Source organism: Rhinolophus sinicus, chromosome 14 (assembly GCF_057876585.1).
Source record: "Rhinolophus sinicus isolate RSI-liver-muscle chromosome 14, RSI-T2T, whole genome shotgun sequence".
Lineage (NCBI taxonomy): Eukaryota > Metazoa > Chordata > Mammalia > Chiroptera > Rhinolophidae > Rhinolophus > Rhinolophus sinicus.
In genome coordinates this window covers 22,742,903-22,757,056 of record NC_142514.1, presented here as the reverse complement: position 1 = coordinate 22,757,056, position 14,154 = coordinate 22,742,903, and the positions used below count along the sequence as shown (strand labels likewise).

General features: G+C 51.1%; 1 protein-coding gene across 2 annotated transcripts; it reads left to right on the top strand.

Moving 5' to 3' along the window:
* Nucleotides 1-44: 44 nt before the first annotated feature.
* A3GALT2 (alpha 1,3-galactosyltransferase 2) lies at nt 45-13,550 on the top strand. Of its 2 annotated transcripts, none has more exons than XM_088791006.1 (5): nt 45-2,225; nt 8,050-8,133; nt 8,339-8,428; nt 8,711-8,848; nt 11,102-13,550. In XM_088791006.1, the coding sequence occupies exons 1-5, from the start codon at nt 2,188-2,190 to the stop codon at nt 11,787-11,789; spliced, it is 1,038 nt and encodes a 345-aa protein (XP_088647132.1). In that variant the 5' UTR covers nt 45-2,187; the 3' UTR covers nt 11,790-13,550. The 2 variants fall into 2 exon arrangements, with proteins under 2 accessions (XP_088647132.1, XP_088647133.1); XM_088791007.1 differs by having other exon boundaries at nt 45-2,316.
* The last annotated feature ends 604 nt before the right edge of the window (nt 13,551-14,154 follow it).

Sequence of the window (14,154 nt, the reverse complement as noted above, 5' to 3'; positions counted from 1 at the left end):
CCCTAAGAACTCCGTGCTTTGCTGAGGCCAGAATATTGGAGGGCACCCTTAGTCCCTGTCCTCACAGGAGCAGCAGATTCCCCCACTGCTCTTCACAAGGGTGTTCCTTGGAGTGGGAGGGTCCAGAGCCCCTTCAGCTCTGAGGCCTACCCCCCATTGCCATGATGCTATTGGACCAGGAATATCAGAAACACCTGAGGCAGGACCCAGACTGCCCCACCCCCAGCAGATAACCTCCTCTTGCTGCTTAGCGGCCAGAATAGTCCTTGGAATGGCTTTGGTTCACTCAGCACTTTCTGAGCGTGTTTTGGATGCTGTACTAGCAAATTATGAGAAGAGCCACTCCCCAAGGAAGTGACCTCTAAGCCTTAAGGAAAGGAGATAGGGCATTCCAGATCCAGGCCACTCAGGCAAAGGCATGGGTGCGAAGGTGGGAGTGCAGACGAGGGGGACATGAGCTGGCTGGGTGAGATGAGGTGTGCGCAGCTAACAGCGGCTGATGTTGACCGCGTGCCTCTGTGAACCAGGCCTTGTGCTGGAAATGAGGCCTTGGCGGTGAATAAGACACTCTGTGCCCTGCTCGCATGGAGCTTAAAGTCTCCCTGCATATCTCCCAGGGGAAGGGAAGAGGAGGGCAACTTGATGAGCATTTTTAGCAATAAAGTATTTTTAAACGAAGGTACAAGTATGTACGTTAGGTACGTATAATGCTATTGCACACTTGATAGGCCATAGTACAGTGTAAACATAACTTCTGTGCTCAGAGAAACCAGAAATTGCATGTGACTCACTTTATTGCGATACTCGCTTTATCGTGGTGGTCTGGAATGGAACCAGAAGGATCTCCGAGGTCGGCCTGTAGTTGATCACCCAGAGGGTGGGGCCAGGACTGGACAGTCTGGTTGTTCCAGGAGGTAGCGAATGGCTGGGAGAACAGGTCCAGCGCAGGACCCTGAGCTGAGGGGGGAGTGGGAGGGCATAAAGAACCTTGGGGAGGGTGCGTAACAGAGGGTACCAGGGGGGAGCCCCCCACACACACACTACTTCCAGGCCATGTGGGCGGGTACACTGGCCTGGGCGGCTCAGGGCAAGTCTGCACTCTGGACCTCTATTTTCCCTTTCTGGAAGACAAAGCCAGGCCCCACCCAAGTTTGTTTTTGTGTGCCTGGTGGAGAGGGAGGGAACCAAAACTACTCATAGAAGGAGTCATGGTGAACTTGAGGGGACTGACTTAAGCAAATATTTCTTTACTTTGGGTGAAAGGCCCCACCTATCGTAAGTTTGAAGGGTGCGTCCTTAAATGTATATTTTTCCTATTTACACTTCACACAGAATTTGTTTAATTAGCTTTTACTATCAAATATACTTTTCCTCTATCATAACATCATTTAATTTGGCCTCATTTATATGCTACTGAATGCATCTAATTTCCCTTTAAAAATACTCAGAGGCCTAACATCAATAAAGTCTTTTAACGACAAGTTATAAACCTTTTTTGATCATGACCCACAGTTTAATGTTTTCGACCTTCCTAGCCATACTTACATATAACTGAAACAAAAATTTCACAAAACAATACCTACTCTTATGCACAATACATTGATATTTTTTCAATTCTCTTCCTGTTCATACTTTTGAAATTTTGGTCATGAGCCACGAAACTGATTTCATGGTCGTCTGATGGATCACAACCTGCATTTTTGAAAACCCTGCCTGCCCAGTGTAAGGTTTCCAGAACTATTCCACACCCACTGTCTTGTGTGGCTCTTCTGTCCTGAGTGAATGTACACCCATTTTACTGAGGAGGCAAAGGGCTCCTGGAGGTAAACTGTCCAAGATAACAATCACACAACCATTGCCCTGTGAAATATGGCTGAAGCTCTGTACAGAACACGGTTTTCCCTGCGTAGCCTGACCCCAGGGCCTTTCTGGGACCAGACCAGGAGACAGGGAAGAGGGGCACAAGACGCCCTGGCGAGGAAAGAGGAGTCAGTACAAAACAGCCCAGAGCCTGTGGCCAATCAGAGCTGGCCTTACTCAGATCCATTCTCTTCCAGGTGATTGGCCTCAAAGGGTTCCCAGCCTCCACCCCATCCTGGAGCCAGCTTCCTCTAGCAGGCGCTGCGCCCAAGCAAAGTCCCTCTCAGTGCCGATCATCCCTGCTTGCTCCTGTGGGTGTGGTTCCAGATGGCCTGGAACTGCTTTGTCCCGGCCACTGATAACAGGTAGGTCATTCCTTCCCTGGCTCTGAGCTGAGAGGGTTCTTGGAAGGCTGTCCCACCGGCTTCTTGACATGGCTCTCAAAGAGGGACTCAGGTGAGTGGGGACACCGCCACTGTGTGTGGGAAGATGGGGCTGGACAGCTGACCTGAGAGGAGCCCAGAAGAGTCGGGGAAGAAGCACCAAGGCTAGCCTACTTAGTACCAACTGAGCCATAGAGGTCCTGCGGGAAGGTGACTGAGAGGGAACATCACCCAAAGGATAGAGACGGTGGGCAGGGGGAGATCTGGGAGATCTTGGAGCCTGTGAAGAGCAGGGTAACTCCTCTTGCTTCCCTTAACTCTGAGCCCCTTGGCAAGCCAGAGAACAAGACCTAGAAGCTGCATTCCCCCGACTGTAGCTGAGAGCTCTCTATCCCCATGGGAGTGCTTGTCCAGGGCTGGAAGCTGGTTCCCACTGAAGAACTAATGACTGATCCTTCACCCCTTCTTGAAAGCAAGGAGGGTATGGGGAACAGGGTGTGGGGTGGGTTTAAGGGAACCCCTTGTGCAGGTGGAGGTGGGATGGAGTCATTTTGAAAACACCTGAGCAAGTAATGCGGTGGGATGGGACAGGCAAGGAGCTCTATGGACTAAGGACTCCCAGGCTGGGGCATGAGAAGGGCGGCAGGAGCTCACAGGTGCCTACCACAGGCCTGAGTCTCAGCACCCTCCCAGACCTGACAGTTTGAGCTCACCTGAGCCACTTGGGGCCAGCTCTGCCTGGCTGCCCTGGCTGAGGTCCAGTGCCCAAGATAAGCATCAGCTTGCCCTGTCCTGCTTGAGGAGGTAGGGCCTGGCTAAGAGGGTCAGGACAGCAGTGAGGGCAGAGAAAGGTCCACTCCAGACTCTTCCTGCCCTGCAGCACAGATGGTACCTCCCACAGTGTACCTCCTGGGCAGCCATGCTTCCGGGAGCCAGAGAGGCTCTGATGAGCTCAGCATGGAGCTGAGAGTGAGGAGAGAGAAAGGTTCCTTGCAGGAGAGACACTGATGGCAGGGAACATGAGGGGCCTTGGGAACAATAACAGGGCCAGGGACCCTTGGAAGATGAGCCACAGGGTTGAGCTGGGACCAGGTCATAGGGAGGCCCAAATGCTACGCTCTGGCTTAGGAATCAGACAGACCTAAAGCTCCCCAGCTCTACCACTTACCAGCTGTGTGACCCTAAGGAAGTGACTTAACCTTTCTGAGCCACAGTTTCCTCATTTATAAGGTGCAGATAATCATAGCATCTCCTTCAAGGGATTGTGATCCAACTTCAGTGAGCTAGGGGTATAAAACTCTCTTGACAGAGTGTCTGCCTCAGTAAATGTCTGGGATTATTCATACAGAGTGCAGACTTCACCCTGAAGAAAAATGAGTTTTAAGCAAAGAAGTAACAGTTTAGGAAAAAGAATGAAGACAAGGAACCCATTGCTTACTTCATTTATTTACTGAACAAATCATTATTACTAATACCACCGAGTATGAGGCAGACTCTTGGATTTGGCACTGAGAATACAGTCTAATAAAATGGGAAACTCACAGCCTAGTGGGGCAGACAATTACCATCTCATCTGGCGAGTGCTAGCTAGAGTAGAGGTTTGCACAGGTGGAGGAGCTCTTGGCAGAGCAGGGTGTTGGAAGGTTGAGGCAGGTGTCACAAGGAGGAAGCTGGGTATTGAGGAATGATTCAGAGCTTGGTGGTGATTGATAGGAAAAGAACAATCTGGGCAGAGACAGAAAGATGGGGAGAACACAAAGTGGAGGCAAGTTAGGAGACAGTTGTCACGAAGAAATGAGGCGTGAAGAGCTCAGTGGGGTGGAGAGGTGGGAGCTCCTAGGCTGGAGGCAGATGCAATGGAACTTGGTGACTGACCGGGTATGGGGGGAGGGAGAAGGTGTCCCACTTGCGTAACTGAGACCAGTCATGGAGAACACAGAAGGAAGAAGGGGAAATACAAGATGCATCTTGAGAAGCCCTGAGTTTGAGGTGTCTGTGGGACATCCAGGTGGACACAGCAGTCCAGGAGAACCACGATACCAGAGCAAGAAGCTGAGCTGGACACAATTACTTCAGTCACTGGTAGAGAGAAACCAAAGGGTGAAAGAGGGTGTACAGAGAATTGTAACAGATCTGATTGACAAGAAGGGCAAACCACAAGCCACACAAAGCTGAGCAAGGTTGGGGGGCTGGAGCGCAGCAGGTGAGCGCAAGAGAGGTCGGCAGGGGCCAGAAGGCACCGAGCTTTGCGAGCTTTGCGGATCAGACTCCAAGTGCAGGTTTCATGCTCAGAGCAGTGAGAAGTCATTGGAAGGTCTTGAAGAGGAGAGAGGTGTGTTCTATGTTTTTGAAAGATCATTCTGGAGAATGTATTGTTGGGGGTCAAGAGTAGAAGCAGGGAGGTTGGTTAGGAGGCTATGAAATTTATCCAGACAATGGCCTGGAGTGGAATGAGAGGAAGTGAAGGCACATGGGTGGACTGGAGTGTGTTTGTGGGAGTCCACAGGGCTTGCTGCTGGACTGCATGTGGGGCGTGAGAGAAGAGAGGAATCAAAGAGGACTCCTAGGTCTTCGGTTTGAGAAATGGGGTAGATCATAGCGATGTCATTTACCAGGATGGAGGAGACCTGAGTAGGGAGCAGGTTTCCAAGGAAAATCCAGAGTCCTTTTCTAACTGTATAAGTTTGAGATGCTTGTGAGACATCCAAGTGGGGAGATCAAGTGGCACCAATGCTCCCAGGTGTCCTCTGTCACTGTACTAATGATGCCCCTACCCGTCTTCTAGAAGGGAAGTCTGATGAAGGGTGTGGTATCACAAGACATTTGGTCACTTTTGCACATTGTCGCTTCCTTGCCATGGGCCTCCTTTCCCCCTCCACTGCCTTCTTTATTGGATAACCTCTAATTCCTCAGATCCTAGCTTAGAGGTCACCTCCTCCAGGAAGCTTCCTTGATTTCCTCCCTACCTGTCAAGACTCAGGTGCCGCTCTCCCATTTACCCTCATAGCATCTTGTATTTATATTAATCACAGCCTTCACTGTGCTATGTTCCATTCATCTGTTTGCTGTCTGTCATCCGACCCATTCCCTCTCCTCATGGCCACTCACATCGCCTGAAGACAGGTCCGTGTCTCACTCCCCTCTGTGCTTGATTCTGAGCTTGTGCCCCATAAATATAGCTTGAATGAGTGAACAGAAACTAGTGAACATCTGGATGCATCAACTTTTTCCATACTGAAGATGATCTCCTTTGAATAGATGCCCAGAAGTTGAGGTTATTGGATTAAAGGGGGATGAAGACTGAAAGCTTCCATTCCCTTAGCTAAGTAGCATTCCAAACAAGCTGTGGCTTTCTACACTCCCTCCAGCAAGCGTAAGAGTGCCTGTCTCACTGTATTCTTGCATCGTGGCTAGTTTTCTTTCTTTTTAAAATGTATTCATTTTATAGGCAAAACATACTGCCTTGTTCTAATTTGTATGTCTTTGATTACTAGTGAACATTTTTCCATGTTTGACTACGACATGCATTTCTTTGATTATTTATCTGGTCATGTGACGAGGAAACTGGTAAGGCCGGTTGGCGTCTGAGGAGATGCCTTTGGGGACTGTGTGGGGAATGAGACGGGGAAGCAGGGCTGTCGCTGCTGGATTGGTCCTGGTGAGAGACGCAAGCAGGGTCGCTGTGGGGGGTGGGGGACAGGAGGGGCAGGGAGTGGGGAGATCAAGGAAGCTAAGTCAACCCAACCCGTGCCTGACAGTAGGTGAGGGTAGGTGAGGGGTCCGGTTGCACCCAAATTTCTGGCTTAGCCCGTTAAACAAAAGGAGGTGTGATGCTCTGACGTGGCCCGCAGGTAGATACATACACCCAACTGCAAGATACTGCTGAACTGTTTTACACCTGGTGAGGAGCGGGAACAGCAGGGGCAGGAGGGTCTGACCAGGCAGGCTTCCTGAAATGGAGGGTGGGGAGCAATTTTGGAAGAATTTGTAGGGCAGGAAGTGGAGTTGGGGGGTTGTCTAGGGGATCATGAGGGTCTGTTCAGGAATACTAATAGCTAGAGTTTACTGAGCTATTACTAGGTGGGAGGCCTTGTTCTAATTGGTTAGCATGTATTAACTCAATAACCTCAGCAGGCCTCGGAGGTGGGTATACTTACTGCCCACATTTTATAGCTGAGGAGCTCAAGTGCAGACAGACGTCTAAAACCTTGCCCGAGCTCAGACAGCTAATAAGTGGTGGAGCTGGGATTCAAACCCGGAGGTCTGGCCAATGTCCACACTCCTCGCCACATGGGTCCAGCCTCTGTGAGACCCGGCCACACAGAGGGGATGGGCAGAGCAAATGAGACCCCTGGGAAGAGCTTACTAAGATTCTTAACTTTGGGGGCCCTTCCTGGAACACAACCAACCACGGACAAATCCGAATCCACCTCCTCTGAGCCAGGAATGGGGCTGCTGACCCCTCCTGGAAGATTCCAAGGTGACTGGAGCCACTCTCCATGCAGCCCAGAAACTCAGATCTAAGTCCCAGATAGCTCTCCCCTTCCAGCCACCAAGCCATAAACTTCCCTGCCTCCCCTCCCAGACTCTCCTCCATCCAAGGTCAGTCCCACCACCTTCCCACGCTGAGCACCCCTCACCTAATGTTACCATCCCCTAAACCTGCCCAAGTTCATGCCCCCAGCACTACTGAGAAAACCAAACGATATACAAGGTCGGACAATTAAGCTCACGAACTGTTGCATTGATGTTGCTAACCTTTTTTGATACCAGAGGAATTATTCATTATGAATTTGTACCAACTGGACACACAGTTAACCAAGTTTACTATTTGGAAGTGCTCAAAAGGCTGAGTGAAAAAGTTAGACAACCGGAACTTTTTGCCAACAATTCATGGCTCGTGCATCACGACAATGCACCAGCCCACACGGCACTGTCTATGAGGGACTTTTTAGCCAGTAAACAAATAACTGTATTGGAACACCCTCCCTACTCACCTGATCTGGCCCCCAATGACTTCTTTCTTTACCCGAAGATAAAGGAAATATTGAAAGGAAGACACTTTGATGACATTCAGGACATCAAAGGTAATACGATGACAACTCTGATGGCCATTCCAGAAAAAGAGTTCCAAATTGCTTTGAAGGGTGGACTAGGCGCTCGTGTTGGTGCATAGCTTCCCAAGGGGAGTACTTCGAAGGTGACTGTAGTGATATTCAGCAATGAGGTATGTAGCACTTTTTCTAGGGTGAGTTCGCGAACTTAATTGTCAGACCCCGTACATCTCAATGTGCATCAGAGGGGCCTGGTTAGGTAAATTATCCTATCGCCAACCAATGGCAGATTAGGCAGCTGGTAAAAAGGGCAAGGAAGCCCTCAAGTACTGAGATGTAATAACCTCAAAGACGTAATGGTCAGTGGAAAATGCAAGCAAGATGCAGAATGGCAGATCTACTGTGCCACCTGTGGAGTGGGGGCGGGGAGAGAGACAGAGCATTTGCTACCGTATTTATCACATTCCTGTATGTGCACAGACTCTCTGGAAGGACACAAGAAACTGTGCACACTGCTGCCTCCATGCAGAGGAGCTGAGTGGGACAGGAAAGACCTTGCATTGTACATACTCTTGTATCTTTGAATGTCTGTATCATATGAAGAGAATATATTTATATTCAAAACACCAAATAAAATGGAACATTAAATTGCATAATTCCTCATACGTGTGTATAGATATCGGTGTGTGAATACAAATGTAAATATAACGTGTAAATGTAAGTGTGTTGCTGACGCCCCTCCCCACCCCCAGGACCTGGAAGAGACACTTCCGGCTGCTGATCCTACTTGTAGTTGGCCTCTTAGGGCTGCTCCTGTACGGGATCCCTGGAGTCAGGTACAGCCCCGTGCCCCCAGCACTCAAGGTGGGACCCGCAGGGCAGGGTTCAAGTGGATCTTCCCAAGCGCCTCCCTAACGGACGAAGGGTGGTGGCTACTTCAGCCACACAAGGTTCCTTGTGGGCTCTCCCTCCTTGTAAGGAGCAGAGCGAGAGGGCTCCTAGGCAGGCTGGCATGCCCCTCACTGCTGCCCCCACCCCCAGGCATCTGGAAATATTCATCCCCATGGGCACCTGCCCTCCGGCCAGAATGATTCTGCTGAGAGACAACTTCACGGGGCTCCTGCGTCTCTGGTAAGGAGCTACCACGCCTCCCACTCCGAGCTCATCTATACCCCCTACAGTGTGTGCTCCAGTGTCCCTGCCCTCCTCACATCCCCCATCCTGGCAGAGCCAAGCGCTCTGCCCAGTGGCCCTGCGGGTCGCATATCTCCTGATTCTCTGTGTTGGTTCTGGGCTAGGGATGGGGTCTGACCCATCTGTGGGATTCCTAGGGCCCAGCCTGGGGAGACGGCAGTGAGCATGTACTGAGTGGGTGGATGAATGGACCTCTCTCCCCATCCCTACCCTGGCCAGGGCCCGGCCTGAAGTCCTGACCTGTACCTCCTGGGGGGCCCCCATTATTTGGGATGGCACTTTTGATCCAGATATGGCCCAGCAAGAGGCTACACAGCAGAACCTCACCATTGGGCTGACTGTCTTTGCTGTAGGCAGGTAAGACCCAGGGAGGGGAGCAGGGCGTGGGAGGGGTGTGCATGTGATGTGGGTGGTGGGGCACCTGTTCCCTTTGCCCAAGGACCCCAAGGTGAAGCAGAAGGCAAAGACAGCACCCCTGTCTCAGAGTGAGGGTAGGACCATCCTTTCCCTTCCCCTCCTCCCTAGATACCAGGACTGGAGCCCACCCACCGTAGGCAGCCAGGGGCTCACAAAGGTGTCTTAGAATGAACCTGCCCAGGGGCTAGGGGTCTACCTGGAGGCATTGGGTTTGTGGTGAGAAAATGATGGAGTCTTTCAGGTGAGGGTGGTGAGGCAAGGGGAAAACAACGGTAAACAGAGAGAATGGCCCAGCTGCAGTAAGTGCCCACTGGAGGTCAGCAGCTCAGTGCAGGCATACAGTAAGGGGAGGGAGGGAGGCTTGCCAAGCAAGCCTGCTGGAGGGAGAGGGGCTGGGGAGCTGAGGGTTTCTGCAAGGGAGTGAATCTGAGCTGGGCAGAGAGGGAGGTAAAGAGAGGAGGGAAATGATGAGAAAGGGATGGTGGGAGTGGTCAGCAGAGCAGAGCTCTCAGTGGGATAGGAATGGGGGGGGGGTTATCACAGGAAGTGGGCTGGAGGGAATGGGGGCTCACAGAGTGGGACAGACTGATGATGACCAAGCCAAGGGAGTGGCCATAGGGACAGGTGACTCAGAAGGGTGGAGGACAGAATCACTGCAGGAGAGGAGAGGAACTGAGGGCCCCCAGGTATGGAGAAGGAGGAGTGGCAGGTGAAAAATCCCAGGGACTTTTCCCCATTCTGGATGGCAGAAGTGTCCAAGCTAGGGGTCCACTTTCCAGACGCAAAGGGGACTCCTGGCTGAGAGTGGCAATCTAATCCTATAACCCTAAGGTACACAAAGGTAGAGTTCAGGGCAATTAAAGGAAGAATTTCTAATAACGGAACAGACTGCTTTGAGGAGGCAGTGAGAGTTTTGCATCCAGGAAGAGATATCTGAAAGTGTGGGGAAGGAATTCTGCCATCAGACACCCTGGAGCACCCCCAACTCTGTCCCTCACACTCTAGAAGGGGGAGAAAGCCAGGAGGGCCCCTGGGGGGGCAGTAACCAAACAGGAGCAAGGGCTGACCTGTGGGCCAGGTGGGCGGAACTGCTGGCCTCTCCCAGAGACTTGGAGGCTCCCCATTCCATTCCGATGCCAAGGAGGGTCTTCCTTTACCAGACCTATGAGTCAGAATCTCTGGGTCCAGAAATTGGAGGGTCCTGAAGTCCTGAATTCCAAGGTTCTGGGATGCTGAGGCTTCCAAGGTCTCTTATTCCAGTTTCTCAGAGATCCACCAGGAATAGAGCAAGTGAACATAAAGGTTTGGGTTCCAATGTCAAGTGGGGTTCAGATCAAGGCTCTACCACTTCCAACTGTGTGTATGCTTGCACCAGTTAATAAAGCACTTTGGGGCTCAGTTTCTGAAAAATAGAGATAATAATAAATGGTGAGGATTAAATGCGATAATGCACATTGAGTTAGAGCACTGTCTGACACATGATAAATGTTCAAAGATATTAGGTATTGTTACTGTTATTTCAGAACCCTGGGATCCCAAAGTCTGCTAATACAAAGTTTCTAGTATTAAAACGTTCTAGTTATCTATGGAAGGAATTACCACAAACTCAGTGACTTAAAACAACAATTTATTATCATCATAGCTTATGATTTTGTGGGTCAGGAATTCCGACAGGGCTCCACAGGAAGGGCACCTCACTGCTCCCCAACGCCTGGGTCTCCACCGCTAACGACTGCCGGGGCACCTTTCTCCACACAGCCTCTTTGCGTGGCTGCTTAGGGCTTCCTCACATTGCTGCAGCATCCAAATTCTGGGACTTACTAAGCGAAGGCTCAGAGCTCTGAAGAGACAAAGGCTAACGCTGCCAGCCCTTCCAAGGGCCAGCACAGCCTCACGTCTTTGGTATTCCATAGGTCAGAACAGTCAGGAAGAGCCCATGTTCTAGGGAGTAACACAGGCCCCTCAGGGCAGGAGTGGCAAACAATTTGCAACCATCTTTAACCAGCTTGCACGATTCTGGGAATGGAGAGTTCAGGAGCTCCAGGGACTGAAATTGAGGATCACGCGGGCCGGAATGCTGAGGAGCAGGAAGCCACGGGAGGAGAGGGGAGAGAAGGGGCTCTGGGGATGGGGAGAGCGGTCAAGGCAAAGCGCCGCGTCCAGGCTGACTCGGGACCCCGCCCCGCCCGGCAGGTACCTGGAGAAGTACCTGGCGCGCTTCCTGGAGACGGCCGAGCAGCACTTCATGGTGGGCCAGCGCGTGGTCTACTACGTGTTCACTGAGCGCCCGGCCGCCGTGCCCCGCCTGCCGCTGGGCCCCGGCCGCCAGCTGCGCGTGGAGCGCGTGCTCCGCGAACGACGCTGGCAGGACGTGTCGATGGAGCGCATGCGCACCCTGCACGCGGCGCTGGGCGGCCGGCTGGGCCGCGAGGCGCGGTTCGTGTTCTGCATGGACGTGGACCAGTACTTCAGCGGCGCCTTCGGGCCCGAGGCGCTGGCCGAGTCGGTGGCGCAGCTTCACGCCTGGCACTACCACTGGCCGCGGCGGCTGCTGCCCTATGAGCGCGACGCGCGCTCGGCCGCCGCGCTGGCGCCGGACGAAGGCGACTTCTACTATCACGCGGCCCTGTTCGGGGGCAGCGTGGAGGCGCTGCGCCAGCTGACGGCGCACTGCGCGCGAGCCCAGCAGCGGGACCGCGCGCGCGGCATCGAGGCGCGCTGGCACGACGAGAGCCACCTCAACAAGTACTTCTGGTTGTACAAGCCCGCGAAAGTACTGTCGCCCGAGTTCTGCTGGAGCCCGGAAATCGGCCAGAGGGCGGAGATCCGCCACCCGCGCCTGCTCTGGGCACCCAAGGAGTACGCCTTGGTGCGAGACTAGGAGGCAGGACCCGGCCTTGCCCCACAGGCGGGACACCTTGAGCACCGGAAGGATGAGGTGTGGGCCTAACTGCTAGGAGAGAGACCCAGAACAATTGGAGTCCCTTCTGGAAGCAGCATGGCAATTTGGAGGGCAGGAACAGATGGGGTGAAAACAGCCCTACTACCACCTGTGTATTCCCATCTGGGAGGAGGAGGTGCTGGCCTTTGAAAGTGTTTTGTGCTGGTCTCAGCCTATGAATAACCAATGTTGTGGTTGGACCAGCCCATGTGGTTTTTTTGTGATTGCAAGATGCCTTTCAGCAATAACCATCAAGGACACTTTGAAAAAAAATAAGGTTTAATACTTACAGGACCTGGAAATTACACAGCACACCTCGGGCCACACAACAATGTCGCTGGTAGAGTGAGCGGTCCCACCCCCAGCCTGGGGTTCTGCTTTTATTAGGATCCAGGGTAGGGTCCTAGGGCTTCCTGGGCTCACTCTGTTGGTGAATTCAAAATATAAGAACGGGAATTTAAAGCTCAGGAAGAAAAAGGAAAAAAGAAGTGGCCCAAATATTGATATCAACCAAGATCCCTCAAACAAAGGAGCCACAGTGTGAGGGAGGCAGCCTGGCTCTTTAGTAGCTAGTAATGTGTTTATTCCAGACAGCCCTCTTTGAAGTGGATGTGTTGGCAATCAAAGCTTAAATCAGGCACTTGCGTTACAGAAAAGAAAAAAAGAGCTGCCAGGGTTTACATTACAGGGAGCTTCTCACTGGAAGAGAAAGATCCCCTTTCTCTCACTTTCAACAGGGACTGAGGCACATAGACCTCTCACCTCTAACCTTACTGAATCCAGCTAATTAATTGCCTCCTGAGGAGATGTTTTAGCCCTCCCTACCTGCCCCCCTTTTTTTTTGATAAGGAGACTGAGGCAAAAAAGGGAACATAACTGCCTAAAGACAATAAACATGAGTCAGTCTGTGAGCAGCTGGAGAGCCAGGACTGGCGCTCAGGCCAAATAGAGCTGCTTTTGGGCATTAGCCACAGAGGGAGAAACACCAGTGACATCCAGTTCCTTGGCTTTGTGTTTTCACCACCATTGCCCTCAAGCATAGTTGGTACATATTTAATTAATGTTATTGTGAACAAAACAGGAGCTATGAAATAAACCTGACAAGCACAGGGAGGTCACATGGCAGTCCTGACAAGCTCAGTGACCGACACAGGACCGGCTGATCATAAATTCCTAACTGGGCGGGTCATAGTGGATAGTGACCTCCCAGACCTATAGCTTCCTTAGCAAAGGTCAATCTTTACCTTAAGTGAGCTTTGTCCATCGTTCTTTTGCATCTAGGATAACATACCTTTGAGATGTCAGAATAATTTTCTAGACCCCTTGAAGGCACAACCACAGGCACCAGAGCACAAGATCACAGAACCCCTCATTGTTATCTTGTTCCCCGAATACCATCTCTATGTGCTGTAAATGTTAATTACTAACTGTCCTGTACCTACCAATGTAAAAGAAGTATCTTTCTCCATTTTGCTTTTTATCCAGTTCTAGGGATTTCCCTGCTTTGCTTTCTCCCACTTACCTAATCTACCACCAATGGATTTCATGTACCTTCCTTACATTTTTCTCATTTAATTCTAAATGGGTAAAAGGAACTGCAAAACTGCCATTCTCCAGAGCATTTTCTCAGTCAGTTGAGATTTTGCTTCCAGGCATGTCGTCAAAATTTGGCTCAAATAAACTCTTTATAAGACTTTTCTATAGGGTGTCCTTTCATTGACATTGTAATAAGTTATTCCCAAAGTATCCTTACGGCCTTTTCTCCTGGAGAGTCCAAGTCTGCAAAAAGGACATTTCTTTGTTCTGGAGCCCATGGGGCTGTTTGGCCACAGTATCTACAAGAGAAGTTTCCTCCTCTATGGTTGCTGTCCAGACTCTTCATCAACAGGGAAAAACACAGGCTCTGAATAGGGGCGTGCAGTCATCATGTCCTCTAGGAGATGTGGTCACAGATCCAAGGAGACAGGAAAAGTAAGCACTGGAAGACCCTGAGATTCTGTCTGACGGTTGGGAACACTGAGGCCCTGACAGGGTAGGATTTCACTCCAGGTCTCCTAAATCATTTACCGTGTTTCCCTGAAAATAAGACCGGGTCTTACATTAAGTTTTGCTCCAAAAGACGCATTAGGGCTTATGTTCAGGGGATGTCATCCTGAAAAATCATGCTAGGGCTTATTTTCCGGTTAGATCTTATTTTCGGGGAAACACGGTATGTAGTGTTCTCATAGGCCTTGCTTTTTTTAACAGCCTCCGCTATTCCCAGGTAGAGTAGCAATTCTGGCTATATCAACCCTGATGGTTTTTG